A 26700-nucleotide genomic window follows, 5' to 3' on the forward strand; every position below is an offset into this window, starting at 1 on the left:
ACCTGTGTTTTTGTGTGTGTTAACATTTGAAAAAAATCTGGAAAGCTCTGTATCAAAATGTTTATAGAGGCAATTTTGTAGTGTTAGGATCATAGATGATTTTACCACTTCCTGGTTTTTCTGACTTTTTTATTTTTGCAGTGGGCATGTATTGCTGGAAAATACCACAGACAACTGTGAAATGATTTCACCACCAACAACAAAAAAGATAAAGAAGGAAACACAAAATCTGTTAAATAAGATTTATGTTGGCTGGGGGTTAAAATGCATTTCCGGAGCAGAGTTCAGAGAAAGGCTGGGCTGCTAGTTGCTGGTTAAAAGACAAAGGGTAAGTTTCAGGAAGCAGAAGAGTGAGCAGATGAAATTCAGCACTGGTATCAGGGAAGTGTGGGATTTGCAAAAGGAAAATGCAAAGACGGCTCCTCCCTTCCAAGGAAACGAAACCAACAGCAGCCCAGGCTTAGTCAGCAGATGAGATAAAAGCGAACAGGTCTGGGAGGCAGTTCTGTTGCCACTCTCTCTCCTGTCAATGATGGATCTCAGAAATACCCCAGCCAAATCTCTGGACAAGTTCATCGAAGACTATCTCTTGCCAGACACGCATTTCCGCATGCAAATCAACCATGCCATTGACATCATCTGTGGGTTCCTGAAGGAAAGGTGCTTCCGAGGTAGCTGCTACCCTGTGCGTGTGTCCAAGGTGGTAAAGGTGAGTCCAGGCCTGCCTGGCCAGGGGAGGGGTGGCTGAATGTGCAAGAGTTGAGATTGAGAATGAGAGAGAGAGAGACAGAGAGAGAGAAGCAAAAACCTAGAACCCAGGTGCAAATATGAGTACAGAGAGCTGAGATCTTCTGGGCTGGTGGTTTCTTATTTATCCACACAGCATGTTAAACTAGATTCTGGGGTGAAATCCTACATCCCTATTATTAACAAGTGACCCTCTCCCCTACTTCCTGCTGAAGTTTATGAACCACTGTCCTAGGCCATGCCCATTTCAGAAGTAGGGAAACTGAAGCCCAGCTCCGGTAAAAAGTTTGCTAATTAGTAGCCAGGCTAGGGGCTCACCATTTCTGCAGCAAAGAATCATATGTTTTGAAAGCAAATAGCACCTGCTGGCTGCGAGACCTTGAGCAAGTCACTTAACTACTCTGTGTCCCAATTTCCTCAGCCATAATCCCCAATACTGTTGCAGTCTTGCCAATGCACCTTAATGTAGCAGCTTCTCACTGTCTGAATTAGTACCCAAGGTTCTTTGTCCTGCATCCAAGAAAATTAAGGAACATGGACACAAACGTGAGCTTGGAGTAAAAGTTCAGTGAGCAAAAGAAGAAAGCTCTCTCCACTGTGGAGAGGGAAGTCTGAGTGGATTGCCAGATTGCAGCTGAATGCAAAAAACTTATAAGAAACCACTCTCCCCCCTGTAACTGTTTGAGAAACTTTTTACCAGTAAAGCTGTGCAACTTCCCTTACCTTATGCAGCTGTGGGTATATCTCTAGGCAAGCACAAAGTGCTGCTTCTCTTGTATGTATAACTGTGGATTTGTTTTAGGTAAGCCCCACTCCCTGCGCCAGTTTTAGGCAGGCCGCTCCTCCAGGGCCCAGCCTTGACCATTTACCTGATTTTTCCTCTACTTCCCCTCAATACCTCATAGGGCTGTGCAGATTAAGTAAAATAGTAAGTGTGAACCACTCAGCATAAGCTAGTCCTGGGCATCGTAAAGGGCAATGGGAAAAGAACACAGATCCTGGACGAAGGCCCCCAGGTTTGAATTGTATCTGCCACCTACTAGCTGGGTGATGGGGCTGATATATTATCTCACTGAGCATCCATTTACCCATCTGTAACATGGGAACTAATGATAATGGCACCCAAATCATAGCATCATTGCAAGCATTATAGGAGTTTAAGACAGGCAATGCATTCAGAACAGTGGCTAGTGCTCCATAATGTTGGTGATTGCTCCTGTCATTTTATTTAGGGAGGTTTGCCTCACTAAGCATCAATTATTATTCTTGTCTTTTTCAGGGTGGCTCCTCAGGCAAGGGCACCACCCTCAGAGGCCGATCTGACGCTGACCTGGTTGTCTTCCTCAGTCCTCTCACCACTTTTCAGGATCAGTTAAATCGCCGGGGAGAGTTCATCCAGGAAATTAGGAGACAGCTGGAAGCCTGTCAAAGAGAGAGAGCATTTTTCGTGAAGTTTGAGGTCCAGGCTCCACGCTGGGACAACCCCCGTGCGCTCAGCTTCGTACTGAGTTCGCTCCAGCTCGGGGAGGGGGTGGAGTTCGATGTGCTGCCTGCCTTTGATGCCCTGGGTGAGAGCTCCCGGCTTCTTTTTCTCCCTCTTCCCATTTCTGAGCAGAAATCTCCCACAGCTTGAGAGCTTTTTGCCCCAACAGGGCATCCCTCTAAAGCAAGGTGGAAGGAGATCTTAGGATCTCTCCCTGGGCAAGAATGAATATGGTCATGATCTATCACAGAAGAGACATTAAACAGCAAATTGGCATAATGTGGGGACAAAGACATTTCTTACAGAACATCTGCAAGGCTCACTAGTTCTGTTTATGGCAAAATGTGTGAATTTTATCTTTCTAAAATCAGGCAGCAAAGATGTGGCTTAAAGTTCATGTTACTCTCATCTTTGTCCCAACGTGAGATCTCATCAAATGTATGCAGCACGTTGGGAGATAGATATTTATAATCTTCAGAAACATTTGGACAGGAATTGTAGCCTCTCAGAGGCTCCCTCGCCACATCAGGAGAATTGGTAAAACCACACTACCTGTATCATATCATTATTTTAAGTGATAAATGATCATCTACATTCAGCTCTGATGAGTAACAGGTGTTCAAACATTGGAACTTCCAGCCAAGTGTGGTGGCTCATGCTTGTAATTCCAACACTTTGGGAGGCTGAGGTGGGAGGGTTGCTTGAGCCCAGGAGTTCAAGACCAGCCTGGGCAACAAAGTGAAACTTCATCTGTACTAAACATTTTAAAACATTAGCCAAGTGTGGTGGTACATGCCTGTGGTCGCAGCTATTCAGGATGCTGAGACTGAATGATCACATGAGGCCAGCCAAGGATTCGAGGTGTCAGTGAGCCACGATGTGACACTGCACTCCATCCTAGGCACAGAGCAAGATCAAGACCCTGTCTCAATCAGTCAGTCGATCAGTCAAAACTATGAATTTCCCAGCTACATATGAAGGCACCTCAGAACACCACAGTAAACTCACAGAGGGACACGGAATAGTTTAAATTTTAATTTTTTGAGGAAAATGCAATGACATCTGTCACACGCCACACAAACAGCTACTATTAAACTGAACTTACTGATTAGTGGCTACTAATTAATAGTTGGTCATTAAGCAGCAATTAGTGATTATCAAGTAATTAGGACTTAATTAAAGGAACTGTCACGGTTCCTTTAGTCCTAGGGCAGCCATGAAAAAAAAAATGCTGACTCTCCAAAGACACCAGGGTATGAGAAAGTTCTGGATTCTCTCCTTTGTGCCATCTTTTGTGTTGGGGGCTGGAGTACAATGGTTGTAAAAGACAAGAGGGAGAAGGCTGGTCACAGTGGCTCACGCCTGTAATCTCAGCACTTTGGGAGGCCAAAGTGGGGGGATCACTTGAGGTCAGGAGTTCAAGACCAGCCTGGCCAACATGGTGAAATCTCATATCTACTAAAAATACAAAAATTCGCTGGGCGTGGTGGTGCACGCCTGTAATCATAGCTGCTCGGCAGGCTGAGGCAGGAGAATTGCTTGAACCCAGTAGATGGAGGTTGCAATGAGCCAAGATCATGCCATTGCACTCCAGCCTGGGCAACAGAGTGAGACTCCATCTCGAAAAAAAGAAAAAAGAAAAGAATATAAGGACTGATTAAAAAAAAAAGAAAAAAAACTAAGTAGAGTGAAACAATAGATAGCCATGGGGGTTAGGGAGCTTTTTTAGACAGGGTCGTGAGGGAGGGTCCCTGAGCCTGAGAGATGAGAAGGAGTGAGACTTGGGAAGATCTGGAGGTTCTGGGAAGAGGAATGGCAAGTACAGAGGCCCTGAAGCAGCAATGACCGTGGCACATTTGAGGAAGAGAGAAAAAGTCAGAGAAGTAGAAAGTGGGCAAAGGAAGCAAGACAGGAGGTGAGGTGGGAGAGGTTCCGGAGACCAGATCACACCAGACATCATTGGCCACCATAAGGACTTCAGGTTTTAAAATTCCAGATGTTGTGGGATGCAGGGAGCAGCATGATCAGCAGCATTCTCTAGGTGCCAGGTTGAGAACAGGCTGTGGGGGAACCTGTAAAGAGGTTGCTGCCATAGTTCTGGCAAGTGACTGTGGTGGCTTGGATGGGGTGATGGCAGTGGAGAGGGCAGGAGGGAGGATCGGGAATGGACCTCAAGGCTTCCCAGCCCTGGGTCTGCTGCACTTTTCAATCAAACCCCATGGCCAGGGAGATTGTCCCCTCAGGGTGACTGAAGGAAATTCAGAGAAGGGCTGACACCTAAGTTGTAGATTTTGCCCAAACAGGTCAGTTGACTGGCGGCTATAAACCTAACCCCCAAATCTATGTCGAGCTCATCGAGGAGTGCATCTACCTGCGGAAAGAGGGCGAGTTCTCCACCTGCTTCACAGAACTACAGAGAGACTTCCTGAAGCAGCGCCCCACCAAGCTCAAGAGCCTCATCCGCCTAGTCAAGCACTGGTACCAAAATGTATGGCCCTCCCACCAGGCCTGGTGGGTTCTGTCTCGACTGGGAGCAGAGGAGGGGTGGGGGGTGCAGAGAAAGAAGGGAGTGAAGGAAAGAGGAGGGGGAGTGGTGGAGGGAAATAGAGGGATAGTAAAAGGAGAGAAAGGAAAAAGAGGTGGAGAGGGTGGAGGGAGGAGGCTGCAACAGGAGGGAGAATGAAAGGGAAGGAAGAGAGGAAGGAAGGGATTTTGGTGTTCTGTTCACTGCTGTATCCCCAGAACTTAAAACAGAGCCTGGTGCATAATAGGTGTAAATAACTGTTGAATAAATGAATCAATGCTACACACACACAGAGAGAGAGAGAGTCAACCACACTCTTCAGAAGGTAGATAAATTAAAACAAGAGTTTCAAACAAATATATGTTCAGATGCCCTTTCCTCCCACTTACTGGCTGGCTGGCCTTAAGTAAGCAACTTAACCTTTCTGTTCTTTCTGCTTTCTTATCTGCAATGAGTAGCATGCCACAGCTACAGTAACATGGCACATAGTTGGTCCTGATAAATGTAGCATATTTTAGCCACCATAGGAGTACACACAATAAAAGCTAACATGTATTATGTGCTTAGCTTATCTATGTTTTGCGGATGTGATACGATTTTCTGTTCACTTTTAAACGCCCTGCATCTTAGTCAATTTTAGCAGTGATTCTGTAAGTTAGATAAGGTTAGGCATTATTATTAAACCCATTTTACACCAAGAGAAACTTGGGTCAAAAAGAGAAACTCTTGGGTCGCATGGCTCATTCGGCCAATAAGTAGCAGAAGTAAAATTTGAATTTGGCTGGGCACGGTAGCTCACACCGGTAATCCCAGCACTTTGGGAAGCCAAGGCAGGTGGATTGCTTGAGCCCAGGAGTTCAAGACTAGCCTGAGCAACATGGCAAAACCTCATCTCTACAAAATAAACTAAAAATTTAGCCAGGTGTGATGGTGAGCACCTGTAGCCCCAGCTACTGGGTAGGCTGAGGTGGGAGGATCGCTTGAGCCTGGGAGGAGGAGGTTGCAGTAAGTCAAGATTGCACTACTGCACTCCAGCCTGTGTGACAGAGCAAGATCTTGTCTCAAACAAACAAACAAACAAACAAAAACTCGAATTTGGGTCTACTGACTTAAGAGTTTGCCTGATACTAATAGGCATTCAATATATATTTCTTGAATGAATGAATGAATGAATGAATGAAAATAATCAGGAATAAACTTTCCAATTTAAAGGTAACACCTCTAGGTAAAAAAAGACAATCATTTAGTTGCCAGACTTCTAAGTGTTTGCTGTTCCATGAATTGTAATCATGGAGCCTGAGCATTGTAGAATTTACAAAAGCAGCACTGCCCCCAGGGACATATTGAAAATTAATGAGGGTGTTTTTGGTAACCATGGTGATGGGAGGACATGGGTGCTACTTATATTTAGTGGAAAGAAGACAAGAATGCTAGTTGTTGTACAATGATCAAGAGAATCCTGCACAGCCAAGAATTGTCTTTTTCTTTCTTTCTTGATGCTGTTCTCCTTTAAAACAAGATAAGATTGGCCGGGCTCAAGCCTGTAATCCCAGCACTTTGGGAGGCCGAGGCAGGCGGATCACGAGGTCAAGAGATCGAGACCATCCTGGCTAACACGGTGAAACCCTGTCTCTACCAAAAATACAAAAAATTAGCCGGGCGTGTTGGCGGGCCCCTGTAGTCCCAGCTACTCGGGAGGCTGAGGCAGGAGAATGGCGTGAACCCGGGAGGCGGAGCTTGCAGTGAGCCGAGATCGCGCCACTGCACTGCAGCCTGGGGGACAGAGCAAGACTCCGTCTCAAACAAACAAAAAAAAAACAAACAAAAAAAACAAGATAAGATTAACAATAATTTAACTCCACTAACCACCATCATCACCACCTCCAACTTATATACTACATTTCTTGTATATTTCAAGTCTGTTTATATTTTCAAGTGCCTCGAAGTGTTATTATTGTTTTATAGCCAAATGTTTAGTTAATCTGCTCACAGATTTACCACTTTCTTCACTATTCATTCTTTCTTACACCTCTAACATTCCATCTGGGGTAATTTTCCTAAATGACCATATATCCTTTGGGATTTCTTTTGATGATGGTCTATTGGTAGTAAACTCTCTCAGTTTTTGTTTGTCTGAAAATGTCATGCTTTTGCCTTCATTGTTGAAGGGTGCTTTTGCTGGGTGGTCATTTCAGTATATTGAATATATCATTCCATCTTCCAGTGTCATCATTAAAAAGTCAGTTGCCAGTCTAACTGCAGCTCTTTTATAAGTAACCTATCTTATTCTTCTGGCTGCATGTAAAAGTTTTCTCTTTGTCTTTGATTTTGTTTAGCTCCAATCTGCTGTGTCTTAATGATGGGTTCCTATTATTTGTCCTGATTGGGATTCCATTAAAATTCCTGAATCTGCGGGTAGATATCTTTAATTAGTTTTGAAACTTCTCAGCCATTCTTCTAAGATATTGATTCTCCCTCATTCTCTCCTCACCTTCTGGAATTCCAATTAAATGTATGTTAGACCCTACTCTATCTTTTATATCTCTATACTCTCTTCTGTGTTTTTCATCCTTTTGTCTATCTTTCCATGCTTTATTCTGAATAGTTCCTTCTAATCTACCTTCCAATTAACTAATTTTCTCTTTAGCTATACTAATTTGCTGTAATTAATTACAGTTGCCATTTTTATCCTAAAATTTCTATTTCATATTTTTGTATCTGCCATGGTACTTCTTGTGGCTTTTAATTCCCTGCTAACTATTTAAAGTTCTTATTTTATCTTGTGAATATGATATTCCTAGTTATTTTATTTTTAATTTTTATTATTTGTTAATCTTATGTTTTATTTACACTTCTTTTCTGTGACATGAGCACACACAGATTCATGTGTATACATATATGGCTCTGATACCTCTCCTTTCCTGTCCTCATTCAAACCACTGATCACAGAGAGAGGATTTTTTTTTTATTTTTAATTTTTCTATTTCAATAGGTTTTTGGGGGAACAGGTGGTGTTTGGTTACCTGAATAAGTTCTTTAGTGGTGATTTCTGAGATTTTGGTGCACCCATCACCCAAACAGTGTACATTGTACCCAATGTGTAATCTTTTAACCCTTGCCACACCCCACCCTTTCCCCCCAGTCCCCAAAGTCCCATGTATCATTCTTATGCCTTTGCTTCCTCATAGCTTAGCTCCCACATATGAGTGAGAACATACGATGTTTGGTTTTCCATTCCTGAGTTATTTAATTAAAATAGTAGTATCCAATTCCATCCAGGTTGCTGAGAATGCCATTATTTTGTTCCTTTTTATGGTTGAGTAGTATTCCATGGTGTGTTTGTGTGTGTATAACGTTTTCTTTATCCACTCATTGACTGATGGGCATTTGGGCTGGTTCCATATTTTTGCAATTGCAAATTGTGCTGTTATAAACATGTGTGTGCAAGTATCTTTTTTGTATAATGACTTCTTTTCCTCTGGGTAGATACCTAGTAGTGGGATTGCTGGATCAAATGGTAGATCTACTTTTAGTTCTATGAGGAATCTCCACACTGTTTTCCATAGTGGTTGTATGAGTTTACATTCCCACCAATGGTGTAAAAGTGTTCCCTTTTCACCACATCCACGCCAGCATCTATTATTCTTTAATTTTTTATTATGACCATTCTTGCAGGAGTGAGGTGGTATCACATTGTGGTTTTGATTTGCATTTCCCTGATAATTAAGGATGTTGAGCATTTTTCCACATGCTTGTTGGTATTGGTGTATCTTCGTTTGAGAATTCTCTGTTCATGTCCTTAGCCCACTTTTCGATGGGATTGTTTTTTTCTTGCTGATTCGTTTGAGTTCTTTGTAGATTCTGGATATTAGTTGGATGTATAGATTGTGAAGATTTTCTCCCATTCTGTGGGTTGTCTGTTAACTCTGCTAATTATTTCTTCTGCTTTGCAGAAGCTTTTTAGTTTAATTAAGTCCCATGTATTTATCTTTGTTTTTGTTGCATTTGCTTTTGGGTTCTTGGTCATGAAGTCTTTGCCTAAGCCAATGTGTAGGAGGGTTTTTCTGATGTTATCTTCTAGAATCTTTATGGTTTCAGGTCTTAGATTTAAGTATTTGATCCATTTGGAGTTGATTTTTGTATAAGGGGAGAGAGAAGGATTCAGTTTCATTCTTCGACATGCAACTTGCCAATTATCCTAGGACCATTTGTTGAATAGGATGTCCTTTCCCCATTTTATGTTTTTGTTTGGTTTGTCGAAGATCAGTTGGCTGTAAGTGTTTGGCTTTATTTCTGGGTTATCTATTCTGTTCCATTTGTCTATGTGACTATTTTTATACCAGTACCATGTTGTTTTGGTGACTATGGCCTTACAATATAGTCTGAAGTCTGGTAATGTAATGCCTCCAGATTTGTTCTTTTTACTTAGTCTTGCTTTGGCTATGTGAGCTCTTTTTTGGTGCCATATGAATTTTAGTATTGTTTTTTCCAGTTCTGTGAAGAATGATGGTGGTATTTTGATGGGAATTGCATTGAATTTGTAGATTGTTTTTGGCAGTATGGTCATTTTCACAATATTGATTCTACCCATTCATGAGCATGGGATGTGTTTCCATTTGTTTGTGTTATCTATGAATTCTTTCAGCAATGTTTTGTAGTTTTCCTTGTAGAGTTCCTAGTTATTTTAAAGTCTGTGTTCAGTCTTTCAGCATTTAAAGTTTGTAGGTTTATTACTATCTCTCTTTTTTCTGTTGGTAATAACTCTTAGTGTTTTGTTTCTTTGTGTGCCTGGTTACATTTGTGCTGGTCAATGTATTTGAAAATTATGTGTGAAATAATTTGAGGTTTTGGATTATGTATATTCCTCCAGAAAGAATTTCATTTGCTTCTGTGCATTTCTTAGGAACATTACAAGTCCTTCTTCTCAGTTAATTTTCATAGTATCTTAATGAGATAGGTGCTATTACGATCACTCACTTAGCAGATGAAAATAATGAGGCTCTGAGAGTCTAAGTCATCTACTTAGAATTGGACAATGGTGAAGCCAGGATTCAAACCCACATCAATAAGAATCCAGTGCTCTTAACAAGGGGCCAGTACACTTTTTTTAAAAAACAAAAGGCTAGATAGTAACTATTTTAGACTTTGTGGACTGCACAGCCTCTGTTGCAACTACTCAACCCTGCCTTTGTAGCATGAATGCAGTCATAAACTATACATAAATGAATGAGCCTGGATTTGTTCCAAGGAAACTTTATAAAAACAGGTGGCAGGCTGGATTTGGCCCATGAGAAATGTAGTTTACACAAAAGTTGAGCAAACCAATTTTTTTCTGATTGTTTTTCCTCTTCTCAGTGTAAGGAGAAGCTTGGGAAGCTGCCACCTCAGTATGCCCTGGAGCTCCTGACGGTCTATGCTTGGGAGCAAGGGAGCATGGAAACACATTTCAACACAGCCCGGGGATTTCGGACCGTCTTGGAATTAGTCATAAACTACCAGCAACTCTGCATCTACTGGACAAATTATTATGACTTTAAAAACCCCATTATTGAAAAGTACCTGAGCAGGCAGCTCAGGAAACCCAGGTATGCTATCCCCACATGGCTTAGCTGCCCTATGTAAATGAACACCTGGATACAGGTACAGTGCCTTGGAAATGGAGGAGGTGGGAGGGCTCCCCACTTAGTGAGAATCTCCTGTTGCCCATCATTGTACTGGGCATTTTACTACTGCCATCTGATTTAAACACCTACCTCCAACCCTGTGAAGCAGGCACTATGCTAATCATTTTACAGGTGAGTAAACTGAGGTTCTGAGAGGTAAGGAGCTTGTCCAACCCTTAACAGAAAATGAGTAAAATAGCTGGAATTTGAACTGAAATAAGAACAGCAGCAACAACAATGATAGTAATTGCTCCCAGGTATTGAAAGCTTGCTGTAAGACTAACACATGCTAATATAATAGTAAAAATTATTATCAATATTACTGATATGTATGTTATGTTCTAGTCACTGTGCTGAGCATTTCACATAACTGGGCTTTTTCTATCCTCACAGCATAGCCTTTGAGATAGGTAGGTGGAACTATCCCCATTTTACAGATAAGAATCCTGAGGCTTAGAGAGTTCAAGTGACCTACCCAAGGGCACATCACTGATAAAGGGCAGAGGTGGGATTCAAACCCACATCTGTCAGGTGCAAGTGCAAGGCTCCTTCTCCTCATGCTCACTGCCTGCTGGGGAATAGGGCACTGGGGACATACCCCAGGGAGCCCTTCCTCATGTTCTGGGTCCCAGTCCATCCCATGCTGCTATTTTGCTCTCCCAGGAGCATCTGGACTCCCTGGACAGAGTTCTCACCTGTCCCTCTCTAAATGCTGCTCTGCAGGCCTGTGATTCTGGACCCGGCGGACCCTACAGGAAACTTGGGTGGTGGAGACCCAAAGGGCTGGAGGCAGCTGGCACAAGAGGCTAAGGCCTGGCTGAATTACCCATGCTTTAAGAATTGGGATGGGTCCCCAGTGAGCTCCTGGATTCTGCAGGTGAGACCTCCTGCTTCTTCCCTGCCATTCATCCCTGCGCCTCTCCATGAAGCTTGAGACATATAGCTGGAGACCATTCTTTCCAAAGAACTTACCTCTTGCCAAAGGCCATTTATATTCGTATAGTTACAGGCTGTGCTCCATATTTTACAGTCATTTTGGTCACAATCGAGGGTTTCTGGAATTTTCACATCCCTTGTCCAGAATTCATTCCCCTAAGAGAAATAATAAATAATCTCTAACACCATTTATTGACTATCTGCTTCAGGCTCAGGTTCTGTCCCAAGCCCTTTAATATGCACTATCTCATTGAATATTCACAACAATCCCATGAGGCATTTTTAAAAAATTTTTATTATTTTAGATTCAGAGGGTACATGTGCCATTTGTTACACAGCTATATTGTGTAATGGTGGGGTTTGGGCCTCTATTGATCCTGTCACCCAAATAGTGAACAGAGTACCCAAAAGGAATTTTTTCAACCGTTGCCCTTCTCCCTTCCTCCTCCCTTTTGGAGTCCCTAGTGTCTATTGTTCCCATCTTTAGCAGATGTTAAGTATTTGATTTTCTGTTTCTGGGTTAATTCACTTCAGATAATGGCCTCCATTATCTGCATCCATGATTTCATTCTTTCTTATGGCTGCATAATACTCCACGGTGTAGATATACCACACTTTCTTTATCCAGTTCACACTGATGGGCACTTAAGTTGATTCCATGACTTTGCTATTGTGAATAGTACTGCGATATGCATAGGAGTGCAGGTGTCTTTTGATAGAATGATTTCTTTTCCTTTGGGTAGATACCCAGTAGTGGGATCACTGGGTTGAATGGACATTCTATTTTTAGTTATTTGAAAAGTCCCATGAGGCATGTTGTCTATTATTCCCATCTTACAGATGAGACAAAGGCTCAGAGAGGTGAGGTCACTTGCTCAAGGACATCAGCTAACAAGTGGTGGAAATGGAATTCAGACTCAGTGGACTCTAAAGCCAGTGCTCATGTCACTGTGCTAAACAGCCTGCCTTGTCTCATCCCCACCTCTCATCTGACCAATGGGAGATGATGCAGCTGAGTGACTTGGGTTGTCACACAGCTAAGCAGGGGCAAAGGACCCAGTCTTGGATCTTTCCACCCCCAAGCAGGAATCTGTCTGATTCCAGGGGATTGATGATGTTGCAGATGGCTAGGAAGCCGACTCCAGGATGGAATTTAGTATGCAGGATGTTCTGGGGGAGAGCCACTGGGACCAGCACTCAGGGAAACGGGGGAAGAAAGGATAGGAAGGAAGCATGAAAGAGAATAGGGAGAAGTGAACAGGGATGCAGAGCAAATGCCAACTTCAGCCAACTCCAAGGACAGTCCTGGAGCTGGAATGGCCTTTAGAGCTGCCCCATGGCGACAGAGGTGGCCAGGCCTCTATACCCCTACATGGATCACTCACTGTGCTTGGGCACCTTGGGAAAGGGCATGGTCTTGAGCAAAAGGCTCTCTGCAGCTGAGGCAACCCCTAAAAGGGCTGACAGCTGAAGTCTGTCTGCTGACCACCGTCCCAGCAGCTGGGGTTTGTTAGTCCTTCCTCAAAGGGGGATCCAGATGGCATGTCACAGCATCCACCATAAATGCTCACTGAATCCAGCTGCACGGTAGGAAGACTCCCTGATGTGATCATGTGTCTCACCCTTTCAGGCTGAAAGCGACAGTGAAGATGATGACACCAACGATCCCGGGATGTATGAGAAATATGGTTACATCGGAACACAGGACTATTCTCATTTCTCTCATAGTCCCAGCACACTCCAGGCAGCATCCACCCCACAGGCAGAAGAGAACTGGACCTGCACCATCCTCTGAATGCCAGTGCACTTGGGGGAAAGGGCTCCAGTGTTATCTGGACCAGCTCCTTCATTTTCAGGTGGGACTCTTGATCCAGAGAGGACAAAGGTCCTCAGTGAGCTGGTGTATAATCCAGGACAGAACCCAGGTCTCCTGACTCCTGGCCTTCTATGCCCTCTATCCTATCATAGATAACATTCCCCACTGCCTCACCTCATTCCACCTATTCTCTGAAAATATTCCCTGAGAGAGAACAGAGAGATTTAGATAAGAGAATGAAATTCCAGCCTTGACTTTCTTCTGTGCACCTGATGGGAGGGTTATGTCTAGTGTATTATCAATAACAATAAAAACGAAGCAAATACCATTTATTGTGTGTTTATTAACTTCAAGGCACAGAGCCAAGAAGTACAGATTCATATCTAGGAGTGTTGTGTGTGTATATACATTGATTCAACAAGAAATATTTATTGAGCACTTACTATGTGCCAAGCATAGCTCTGGGCACTGGAAACATAGCAATGCACAAAAGCAGACAGAAATCCCTGTCCTCATGACCCTGCAGAGCCAAGACTTACAGAATTTTTTAAATAAAAAAATCCCTGTCCTCATGGAGTTGACATTTGTGCAAAACATCTTAATATCACATGGTTTTCCTATTACTAATAATTCTGAAATAAGCATCCTTGATTTATCCTTTCTCCATATCTCTGAGAAAAATTATAGAACCTCCGTGTGTGACACAGCAGCCACTAACCACATGTATCAAATGCTTAAAATGTAGCTAGTCTAAATCTACATGTGCTGTGAGTGCAAGATATATACTTGGTTTCAAAGACTTAGTACAAATGAAAAGAATACCAGGTTCTTGCCAACTGATAATTTTTTTTTAATTGTGTGCTGAAATGACAATTTTTAAATATATTTGAGTTAAATCAAATGAACTTCATCTCTTTCTTTTCCCTTTTTAATTGTAGCTACTAGAAAATGTGAAATCACACATGTGGCTTGCATTATATTATGTATTTCTATTGGGCAGCTCTGCCCTCCAAGGTAAATCACTGGATTAAAGATTCGACTATACTGACCTACATTGCCACATTGTCACACTGTCCTTGGGACCAAGAATCAGCATATCATTCATAAGATTCTAAAATATAAAACTCTCATAAATACTCACAAAAGAACCTAGCATGCTCTGATCACCTGAGTTGCTGGTCACTTGGGTGGCTGGTAAGCAGTCTTTGGTCTGTCCAGATTATATTCTCCCATTTAGTCCCCCCGCATCCCTGTGAGATGGGTTTTGTTGTTATTCTCATAATAATAAGTGGAATAACTTGAGGTTCTAAGAGGTTACAGTGCTTGCCCAGGGTCACCCAGCTGGTCAGGGGCAGAGTCTGAACTTGAACCCTAATCCTTCTCTCTCTAAAGCTCACATTCTTAATCACTGCAGTATGGTCTTAATGTGTCCTCATTCAATGAAAGCTTGTTTTCCTACTCTGGAGCCATGAGAACAAGAAGCACCGATGTCCAAGGGCAGGGAAAGATGAATGTCCCACTCAACCTGAGCACAGATTCACCCTTCCTCGGTCTTTTTGTCCTATTTGTAGACTGGATTAGATGATGCCAGTCTACTGATTCAAATGTGAATCTCTTTCAGAAACACCCTCACAGATACACCTAGAAATTATGTTTTACCAGCTATCTGGGCACCCTTAGCCCAGTCAACTTGTCACATAAAATCAATCATCACACACTCCATGCTGATAGGCAAGTGTGGACATCCCAATGTAATGGCTTCATTGTATTTTCCCGTATGGAAAATGCACTTGTGTTGCCTTTTAAGAGTGTTTCATTTTATAGCAATGCCACAACCAAAAGTAGATTAATGGAATCAGTAATTAGTTGCTTGATCGAAGAGCCACATGGCCACATGATCAGCCTTCCATCTACAACAGGACCCAGGAGTGCACCAGGATTGTTTTTCAAAGGGCATAGACATTTTTGCTGCAAACAACATGGGCTTACTCCAGAGTCCTGGAGGGGTCTGTGTTATAATTCTCTAAGGAGATATTGCCATAATCTCTGAATGACATCTTTTCCCAGGACTAACACTTTGAACACCATGGGGTCTGCTAGGCTGGTGTGGGCCAAGTCGAGGGGCGACTTGCACCACAGCCTATATCAGCTGCAGAGCCCTTTAGGACTTAATAAAAGGGTGCTAATTTCTGTACTTCCCTGGCTCTGAGATGTAATAGTGGTTTTGATTTACTATCCTGGCCAGGGAGGTGGCAGTTTCAAAGGCATCCTCATGACCTTCCTCTCTGTGATAGCCCTCACTTAACCCTCAGGCCAATGTGGGGTAGTGTCTTTTACCAAGCATGTCCTTTTTGAATATACATTCAGGAGACAGGGAAATGATCACCAAGTTGGTCCATAGACACAGTGGGCAAATTACAAGCCTGACTTGGCCAGGGCTCCATTTTTCACTCTTGGCTCATATATGCCCCTACTCTGATGGGGACAGAATGTGATGACGCTTTGGGTTTTCATGCATCGTTATCAATGTTGATCCTCTGCCCAACAGTCTTAGAAATGTTGAGTGATTCCCCTTTTCCAGTGTTATCATCCTCTGAATAAATGGCCATAGGTCCTTCGGGGGAAACCATTACTATATATGCTATGGTGTCACAGCATCCTTTCCCAAGGGGACTCTGCCTCCTCTTTATTAATGGGGTCTAGTCTGAAAACTGGGTCGGTCAGGTCCAAAAATCAGGAGGGGATGATGACTTTTTATTGGAATGGCTGCCCTTAACCCCCTGGTCGTCCAGCCTTGATTTCTTCTAATGGTATAAATTGAGTAGTGCCCTTTCAAGATACCCATCCACTAAGTCACTAAGAGGCCACATTGTGTTAACCAGGTCCCTAACTCTGTATCAGTCACAACCCCTGGCAGCCCCTCCAACCTCACCATTCATTATAGTCATTGCACCCACCTGGCTTCTATTGCTCTGGGAGTCCTGCCTGCCCTATTGCCCTTATCAATCCAAGCTCTGTAACAGCCCCTCTTCCCAGGAGGCCACCACCAGAACACCCCATGATGCAGGTGTCCCTCTCTCCAGCACATTCCTTATGGACTTGGGGAATGTTTTGTACCCTGGGACTCTATTTCCAGACTTAAATGGTAAACATATCCACTCCTCTTCAGTGTGCCCACTTCCGTTGGCCTTTTAACACCTTCTTCCACCAGCTCCACAGCAATTCTGGAATTTCACACTTTTCTGCATTTCTAGGAGCCATCCTAGGAGTCAGGGAAAACCTCGGCTTCACAAGTAAATGGGACTTCAGTTGTGTGCCAACATGCCTGGCTAATTTTTAATTTTTTTTTTTTGTAGAGATGGGGTCTTGCTGTGTTGTCCAGGCTGGTCTTGAACTCCTGGCCTCAAGCAATCTTTCCTCCTTGGCCACTCAAAATGCTGGGATCATAGCTACCACGCCCACACAAATTTTCTTATTTTTAAAGGCTGTATGTGCACTGTATACATTAATTGTGTGCACTGTATACATTAATTTTCTTTAACGAATTTATCCATTTATAGTTGCTTTGGTTGTTTCCACTTGATTATTGTGAGTAGTGCTGCAGTAAACATGGGAATGCAGTTATCTCTTCGATATCCTGATTTCAATTCTTTTGGATACTCAGAAGTGGGATTGCTGGAACATATTGTAGTTCCATTTTTAATTTTTTGAGGAACCTCTATACTGTTTTTCACAGTGGCTCACCAGCAGTGTGCAAGAGTTCCCATCTCTCTACATCCTCATACTTGGTATCTTTTGTTCATTTTTTAAAAAATGATAGCCATCCTACCAGGAGTAAGGTGATATTGCATCATGATTTTGATTTGCACTTCTCTGATAATTAGTGATATTGAGTATCTTTTCATACACCTGTTATCCATTTGTATGTCTTCTTTGGAGAAAGATCTATTCCTATCCTTAGGCCATTTTTAAATCAAGTTATTAATTTTTTTGCTAGTGAGTGGTAGGAGTTCCTTACATATTGTGGAGATTAACCCTTATTAGATGTATGGTTTGTAAATATTTTCTTCATTCCATAGATTGTCTTTTCAGCCCATTGATTGTTTTCTTTGCTATGCAGAAGCTTTTTAGTCTGATGTAGTCCCAGTTGCCTATTTTTGCTTTTGTTCCTGTGCTTTGCATACATGGCCACCTGATCTTTGACACGATTGCCAAGAATACACAATGGGGAAAGGACAATGTCTTCAACAAATGGTGTTTGGAAAGCTCAATGTCCACATGCAAAAGAATAAAATTGGACCCTTACCTTACAGCACACACAAAATCAACTCAAAATGGATTACAGACTTAAACATAAGACCTGAAACTGAAACTACTAGAAGAAAGCAGAGGGGAAGACTTCATGACATTGGTCTTTCCAGTGATTTCAGAGATGTGACACCAAAAGCACAGACAACAAAAGGCATTTATTTTTATATGGCATGTGAGGAAGGGGTTCAGTTCCAGTTCTTCCAATGTGGATGCTCAATTATCCCAGCAGCATTTATTGAAGGGATAATGCTCTCTCCACTTCTTTGCAAAGCCACCTCTTAAATATTCCCAGAGCCCATCTATGTGGGAGTCTGTTTCTGGACTCTGCTCTTTTCCATTGGTCTATTTTTTGTGTCCTTAAGTTAATACAACCTTGTCTTAATTACTATAGCCTTATAATTCTTAGTATCTTTGGGAGAACTCTGTTCTCTTTTTAATCAAGTCATTGGTTCCTCTTGGCCCTTTTTATTTCTACATTAATTTTATACTCAATTTGTGAAGCTCCTTCCAAAATATGGGGAGGCGTTTGATTAAAATTACACAGATTAGCTTGGGAAGAATAATATCTATATTTTACATATATATCCATATAGAATTTGATGATTCTGATCCATGAACTTGGAGTCTCTTTTCATTAATTTTTGTCCTCTTTAGTGACAGTGACAATGTTTTATCATTTTCCCTGCAGAGGTCTTTCATGGTTTTTGTCATATGTATTCCCAAGTATTTGTTTCAGTACTATCGTACTTGGCATGCTTTCTTTAATTTCATTTTGCACTGGTTGGTTCATGGGAGACTTAAACATTTTCAGTGGTGATATTTGGCTATAGCATTATAGGTGATCTTTATACTTTTCTAAATTTTCTGTGGCCATGGGAAATAATAAAGACACTTTTCTCGCAAAAAAAAAAACAAAAAATAAAAAAGCTTTTGAGAGGTATTTCTCACAGCTAAGATATGATAGTTTACGCAAAGTTGGCAGGCACAGGCTACAGAAAGCTCTGGGGTGATGTTGTTTGGAGCTGCTGGTTCAAGGACAAACTAACAAGATTTGGAAACAGAGGAGCAAATGTGTAAGGACAAGGGAAACTATGTTATCAAATTGAAGCACCTGACCTGGAAATTTCTGAGCCCCCAGAGATAAATTTCCTCAGCTCCTCCCTGCTGAGAAAACAAAACTAAGAAGAGTTAATGTTTAGCCAACAGAAATGAGAGTGAAGTTCACGGAAGAAATTAGGACACAGCTGGAAGTGTTCAAAATGAGGAAACGTTCAATGTCAAGTTTGAGGTCCAGGGTTGATGGGTGAACTCTGCACACTCAGCTTCATGTTAGGTCTCTCAGCTCAATGAGGGGGTGAATTTTGATGTACTGCTGTCTTTGAGGCCCTGCGTGAACTCTCCCAGACCCTCCTCCTTGTCCTCACACAAATCCCCTCCTTGCACACCCCTCACGCCTGTCTGTGAGGTGCCAGGGCCCCTCTTCCAGCCAACCACAGGCCGGTATTGCCCCTCCCCAAACTTCCCTTCAGGCAGATCCAACCCAGGGCTCTGGAGTCAGACTGCCTGGGCGCAAATCCTGCTTCTGAATCTTATGAGCTGTCAAGTCACTTACCTAACTCCTTGGTGAAACAGGCTCTCCTCTGTCAAATAGGTGTGCATGCTTTGGGAGGCCAAAGCAGGAGGATTGCTTGAGTCCAGGAGTTCAAGACCAGCCTGGGTAACATAGTGAGACCCTGTCTGTATAAAATAAAAAAATTAGCCAGGTGTGGTGGCTCATGCCTATAGTCCTCAGGAGGCTGAGGAGGAAGAATTCCTTGAGCCCACGAGGTCAAGGCTGCAGTGAGCCATGATCAAGCCACTGCGCTCCAGCCTGGGCAACAGAATGTGACCCTGTCTCAGAAATAAGTAAATAAATAAATACATAAATAAATTTGGGTGCAATTGTGGCTCTTAGTGTTATAGAGAGGACTGAAGGAGCTAATGGATGATGGATTTATGCCAGTACCTCACATATAGCTTATCCTAAAGGAAGTTAGAGCTTATTATGATGATTATTCAAAGATATTTATCAAAGGTCTGCCCTGGGCCATGTTCTGAGCTCAGCGCTGGGGATGCAAAGATGAGCAAGAGACTCCTCAGGGACAATTGTCCGATGAGGTAACAGGCACTATTTATGAGAGGTCTAATCCATAGAGTTCTATTTATCTTATAATTATCTAATAAATGATCTAATAATTTATTAGAGGGCTAATAAACCTGATGGCAGGAGCCTGTGGGGGTAATGGCCAGGTCTCACTATGGTGCCCAGGCTGGTCTTGACCTCCTGTCCTCAAGCATTCCTTCTGCCTCCACCTCCCAGCATGCTGCAATTACAGAGGCATGAGCAACTGCACCTGGCCTAAAATTTTATGTTAATAAAAAAAATGCATGTGTTTGAGGAGTACGACATGATGCTTGAATATCATACTGTATTGGGGGAAACCAGCCCCCAATATTTCAACGTAGGTTCTTTCCTATTTTCCCTAAGTGTCAGCTGGTTTGAGAAATAAAGGGAAAGAGTACAAAAAGAGAGAAATTTTAAAGCTGGGTGTCCAGGGGAGACATTACATGTCAGCAGGTTCCATGATGCCCCCTGAGCCGTAAAACCAGTAAGTTTTTATTAGCAATCTTCAAAGGGGAGGGAGTATACGAATAGGGTGTGGGTCACAGAGATCACATGCTTCAAGGCCGACAAAAGGTCACAAGGCAGAAGGTCAGGGTGAGATCACAAGGTCAGGGCGAAACTAGAATTACTAAAGAAGTTTCATGTCCTGCTGTGCATGCATTGTCATTGATAAACATCTTAACAGGGTTCAAGGGCAGAGAATGGGACTGACTAGAATTCGCCAGACTGGAATTTCCTAATCCTAGCAAGCCGAGGGGTGCTGCAGGAGACCAGGGCATGTTTCATCCCTTATCTACAACTGCATAAGGCAGACACCCACAGAGTGGCCATTTTAGAGGCCCCCCTGGGAATGCATTCTTTTCCCAGGGCTGTTAATTATTAATATTCCTTACGGGGGAAAGAATTCAGGGATCTTTCTCTTACCTGTTTTCGGAACAAGAGAAATATGGCTCTGTCTTGCCTGGCTCCCAGGCAGTCAGACCTAATGGTTATCTCCCTTGTTCCCTGAACATCGCTGTTATCCTGTTCTTTTTTCAAGGTGCCCAGATTTCATATTGTTCAAACACACATGCTTTACAAACAATTTGTGCAGTTAACGCAATCATCACAGGGTCCTGAGGCAACATACATCCTCAGCTTACGAAGATGACAGGAATAAGAGATTAAAGTAAAGACAGGCATAGGAAATTATGAGTATTGATTGAGGAAGTGATAAATGTCCATGAAATCTTCACAATTTATGTTCTTCTGTCATGGCTTCAGCAGGTCCCTCTGTTCAGGGTCCCTGACTTCCTGCAACATCACTGTATACCTGAAATTAGCATTGATTCTAATTCTCTGGTCACACGTCATTCAGAGCATAAGATCTTCGGTGGATTTAAGAAGTGCCTCCCTCCCTATTCTCCGCCATGTGACTCCCAGAATCCTATGAAATTAAAGATCTTGTGTTTGCCATAGGAGACTTCTATTCACCATCTTTGTTCTCTCCCACAAATGGTGAGGCCTCCACAGTCTCCCACATGACAGCTTTGTACTAAAATCAACCTTAATCTATAGAACATGCATGATTACGGCAGGACTACTGTGATCTCGGTTTGATGTATTAGTTAGGATAACATTAGCTGCTGTAACAAACAGACCCCCCCCCCCAAGCTGCAGCATGGCTCAGATGCAATGTAAGCGTCTTCTTTTTCACTTGTATCAAGCAAGAATTATCAGATTTTCTGATTTTTTTTCTGCTGTGCTAATGTAGGGAGAAGTTGTTGGAGGTCACGTCACAGTTCACAGCAACCATCTATGTTTGGGAGCAAGGATGCTGGAAACAGAATCCAGCCTACTTGTAGCTTGTCCAAAATTACAGACACCTTTGCATTTACTGAACTGAATCCTATGACTTGAAGACCAAAGACTGGAGCATGCCTGAAGGGACAGCCTCAGAACTGTGGATGCCTGTCCCTCCCCTGGTTTGGGTTTGTGCTGGCCATAGGCAAACCCACTGAACTCAGGATCACTGTATAAAGTGACGTATTGAGCCTAGTGCCAGGATCTTTAGCTTTTGCGGGAAGGTCTCATGATTTTTCTGCTAACTCAGCTAATAGGTAGCCCTCTGTCCCTTCAAGTTACAAACACATCCTTCATTCAGGAATTTGAATGTTCAGTCCTTGATATTTTATCAACCCTTCATTCCGTGGTCAGAGGGCAGACTTCTCTCCCAGTTAAGACTGGAAGTTAGCAGCCTGCCTTCAGGGATGGGGTTGTGGTTGCCTTCTGCTCTCTCTATTCCTCTGGGAAGCTGCAGAATCATTCCATGCGAGGACTAGAGCAGTTCTTTCTTGAGAGAAGAGATTTACTTCTTTCAAGTGTATTGGTTAGTGATTGCTACATAATAAACTACCCCAAAACACAGTAGCTTAAAACAACTGTGAAGTGATTGATGCTCATGTGAGCATGGGTTGGTTGATCCAGGCCGGGCTCAGCTGGGTGCCTCTGTACATGTTGTGGGTTCTCCTGAGCTCGACTCCTTCCTGCCAGTTGCATTTAAGGCTGTTCTGTGCGTGTCTTCTGGAGCCCAGGCTGAATGGGCTTTGGAGATGGCAGAAGCACAAGTGAGTAAACAGAGACACATGAAGCCATTTAAGGCCTCAGCCCAGCACTGACGTGCCGCCACTTCTCACATTCCACTGGCCATGCAAGTCACATGGCTGAGCAAACTCAAGGACTTGGGAAGTAAGCATCATCTTTAGTGGGAGGAACTACAACATCCCATGGCAAAGCATGGATCCAAAAAGAAGTGAAATGGGGGCCAGTGACTCAGTTTACCACACTGAGGTCTGGCAGATGGCTAGAAGTGGCGCTTCCTCTTGAGGATTGGGGGAGAGGATATGTTTATGGATTCTACAGTGATCTCAGGCCTGGGAACCTCTGTAAGTCCCTTTCCTAGGGCCTCTACATCTCTCCTCTACATGGTCCCTTCTAACTCCTGCCTCATCTAGATTTCTGTACCACACCCAGCTTCTTGTGAGCATTTCTTTGCTGCCAGAGAGCCCTGTGAGACAAGCCCCCAAGATGACCCCATGCCAGAATTGTTACCCATGTGATTCACATCTGGACCAGAGGAAATGCCTCCCAAATGAAGCCCATCCTGCCCCCATCAGGCAACTACAGGCCACTTCAGCTTTCCTGGGTGTGAGGCAGACCTCAGAATCTCTGTGTCTCCCAGCTAGATGGAAAGCTTTCCAAGGGGTCCTTGGGAAGCCAGCTGGATTGAGGCAAGGAACATCACACCCCCATCCATCTCCCAAAGGGAAGCAACACATCACCTGACAACAGTTCTCTCCAGGGCAATCTCTTTGCCAAACATTGCTCCTCTCCACACTCCAACCCCTTTATGTATTCTTAACATGGCTGAGGAGCCCCTTTATAAATTCTGCATTTGGGAGTTTGTTGCATATTCTGTTTGGTTCCTGGAGTTACCTATATATGAGCCTCAGGCAATGGGATTTTATTTATCAAACCATTACCAGATGTCAGGTGCTGTTCCAAACACTTTGTAAATGTTAACCCATTTAATCCTCATATAAATCCTATGAGGTAGGTGCTATTAACATCTTTATTTTAGAGATAGGGAAGCTGAGGCACAGAGAGGTTAAGTAATTAGCCCAAAGTCACACAGAAGGCAACTGTCTTCTCACCCAGGCAAAAAGAGTCCTTTTTTATGATAATAAGGTGGAAGAAGGCAAGGGAGAGATGAGCAAGAAGATGATAATAATGATGATGGCCTTCCCTGAGTTACTGTGCTTAGCACTTAGTGTGTGTGGCCTTGCCTTGACTGTCCTTTGAGACAGGTATGTCAGACTCTCCCCATTTCGCAGAAGAATAAACTGAGGCTGATATAGTTTGAATGTATGTCTCCACCCAAATCTCATGTTGAAATGTAATCCCCAGTGTTGGAGGTGGGGCCTGTTGGGAGGTGATTGGATCATGGGGGTGGATTTCTCATGGGTAGTTTAACACCATCGCCTTGGTGCTATCCTTGTGATCGTGAGTACGTTCTTATGAGACCTGGTTGTTTAAAACTGGGTGGCACCTCCTCCCCACTTTCTCTCACTCCTGCTTTCGCCACATGATATGCCTGCTCCCCCTTTGCCTTCTGCTATGATTGTAAGCCTCCTGAGGCCTCCCCAGAAGCTGAGCAGACGTCAGTACCATGCTTCCTATAACGGCTGCAGAACCGTGAGCCAATTAAACCTCTTTTTCTTTATAAATTACCCAGTCTCGGGTATCCCTTAATAGCAATGCAAGAATGGCCTGATACAGAGGCTTTGAGAGGTCAAGTGTGACCTGCCCAAGGGCACACCACTGATAAAAGACAGAGGTGGGATTTGAACCCACCTCTGTTAGGCCCAAGTGCAAGGCCCCTTCTCCTCATCTCACTGCCCACTGTGGAGTTGGCACTTGGGACACACCCCAGGGAGCTGTGCCCTGATGGGGCCCTCCTCATGCCCCGAGTTCCTGCCTGCCCAAGGCCAGTGCTCTGAGTCTCCTACAGTCCCCTCCTCAGCCTCACTGACCTCAGTCACCTTGGTTCAGGGAAGGACTAAGGTCCCTTTTGGTTCCTGCCAATCTGCACCCCACCTCAGTGTGACCCTCAAGAGCCTGGCTCTGGCCTTTTACAGAACAAATCTGAACAAAATCGGCATTCATTTTAATAGCAACAGGCTGCTGATGCAGACCTTATCAACTCCATCAAACTGTGTTCCTTCAAATGTTATGCTCCCCTGGGGGTGTCCCGCACCCTGACGTCACACATTCACTCAGTGAAGCCCACATTCATTCAGGGAGCTCTTTCTTTCTCTCTTCTCTAACACACACTCTCCTTGGTTAGCTGGCTGCTGATCGACATTTCTGGATGTACTGGTTTTCAGGAAAATATGATGGCTGGCTTCCAATCCCAGATTTTTCACTGATGGGTTCCATATTTACACCATCTTGGCCACAGTCTCTGGATCACCATTTCCACACATACCCACACACCATAAAGAGATACTTTTTCTGAGTCTTCTGTTCATGCAGTCTGGAATTGTATTTGCTTTTGTTTTGGGGCATGCCGGGCAGCTCATTCCACTAATAGGCATAACCATAACCATTGCAGTCTCCGCTTATTGACATTTACAACTTTCCAGGAACATGCTAGGGACCTTACATTCATTATTTCATTTTATTCTCACATCACAACCTTGTGAGGTGGAGGAGCATGATGGAAGGAGGAAGGAGCTGAAAGCAAAGAATCCGGAGTCCGACTGCCTGGGTTCATATCCTGGCTCTACCAATTACCAGCTCTGTAACGTCGAGCTAATTTCCTAACCTCTCTATGCCATTTCCCTATCTCTAAAAGGAAGCTGACAATAGCATCTATCTCATAGGATTTGTATGAAGATTAAATGAGTTAGTATTTATAAAGTGTTTGGAATGATACCTGACATCTGGTAATGGTTTGATAAATAAAATCCATTTTAATGATGAGGAAACAGGCTCAGAAGAGGGCATTCATTTGCTCATGTGGTACAGATAGATTCCAGATTCAAACTCAAGACCATCTGACTCTAAAACATCTAAAACTGTTGCCCTGCATTCTCTTCATTTGACAGATAATAAAACTGAGGCTCAGAGAAGCTAAGTGACTCACCCGGTACTGCACAGCAAAACAAGACAAATAAGACCTAGGGTCTCCTGACTGCCAGAGTGGAGATGCTTCTATAGGCTTTTCTCACTGATGCTCTCTGGGAAGACAGGCTCCTTCATATGAGAGTGAGCACACACTCCTTTTTTCATTTTCAGGTAAACCTGACACCGGTTGGCAGAAGGCACTATACCAATAATTAGCGAACATGCAGTGAATTTGCAACAGACAAGAGGAGCCTCATTATCCTATAGTTTCCAGGTTGCTTAGGGAGGCAGAAATCACAGCAAGGAAAATCTTCAACAATAAACAGATGTCTCATAAAATTAATTGCAACCCAACCTCTCTCTCTACTTAAAATTAGCATCTATTTCCAGCTCTGCTTGCAATGCCCCCATATGAATACATGTGAACTCCCTCCCTCTCTTCCTCCCTCTCTCCTTCTCTTTCTCTCTCTCTCCCTCATTAAAAAATAAAATTTAAGAAAAAAATACAAGGTAGATTTACACAAATAGTGGGATCTCAGTCTTGAGTTAGCTGTGTATAACTGAAAAGGATGTTGTGGTTAATAATCATCATAAAAACAATGACATGGCCGGGCACAGTGGCTCACGCCTGTAATCCCAGCACTTTGGGAGGCGGAGGTGGGCAGATCACTTGAGGCCAGGAGTTCAAGACCAGCCTGGCCAACATGGTGAAACTGCATCTCTACTAAAAATACAAAAATTAGCCGGGCATCCTGGCCAGCCCCTGTAATCCCAGCTAAACAGGAGGCTGAGGCAGGAGAATCGCTTGAACCTGCTGGCTGGTGGTTGCAGTGAGCCGAGCTCACACCACTGCACTCCAGCCTGGGCAACAGAGCGAGACTACATCTCAAAAAACAAAACAAAACAAAACGAAAAATCCACAATAACATAAAAGTAATAAAAACAAAACTACTGCTATTTACTCAGTGCTTATCTGATGCCAGCCACTTTGCTAAGCCTATGAGTGCATTATTTCCCCGTTGCTACAGATGAGAGAATTGAGGTTCAGACAGGTTGAAATCATTGCGCCCAAAGTCACACAACTGGTGAGTGGCAGAGCTGGGATGCAAACCCTAAACTGCCAGCCTTCAAAGCCTGTGCTCTTAATCTCTACCCTGCTGTCTTAGTGCTTCCTTGTCCATTTAATTAAGCTCCATAGGCACACATTCCATGCCCTCCTTTGCTGTACAATCCCAGGCAAGTCACTCAGCTTCTCTGAGCCTCAGTTTCATAATCTGTCAAATGGAGGTAACACAAATAATTCCTAGTTGTGACGAAGAATCATCATAGAAATCTGCTTTGATGCTTATAGCTTACAGTCCGCTTAGCTTTGTGCCAGTTCAAAGACGA

General features: G+C 43.3%; 1 protein-coding gene across 2 annotated transcripts; it reads left to right on the plus strand.

Moving 5' to 3' along the window:
* The first annotated feature begins 266 nt into the window (after window positions 1–266).
* On the plus strand, window positions 267–26648 carry OAS1 (2'-5'-oligoadenylate synthetase 1). 2 transcript variants are annotated; one of them, XM_012510116.2, is made up of 6 exons: window positions 267–709; window positions 2027–2315; window positions 4534–4718; window positions 10110–10339; window positions 11141–11294; window positions 25483–26648. In XM_012510116.2, exons 1-6 carry the CDS (start codon window positions 530–532, stop codon window positions 25525–25527), a joined length of 1083 nt encoding a protein of 360 aa, XP_012365570.1. In that variant the 5' UTR covers window positions 267–529; the 3' UTR covers window positions 25528–26648. The 2 variants fall into 2 exon arrangements, with proteins under 2 accessions (XP_012365570.1, XP_003274468.1); XM_003274420.4 differs by lacking the exon at window positions 25483–26648 and adding an exon at window positions 12984–13501.
* The last annotated feature ends 52 nt before the right edge of the window (window positions 26649–26700 follow it).

The sequence above is a fragment of the Nomascus leucogenys genome, chromosome 10, assembly GCF_006542625.1.
Source record: "Nomascus leucogenys isolate Asia chromosome 10, Asia_NLE_v1, whole genome shotgun sequence".
Lineage (NCBI taxonomy): Eukaryota > Metazoa > Chordata > Mammalia > Primates > Hylobatidae > Nomascus > Nomascus leucogenys.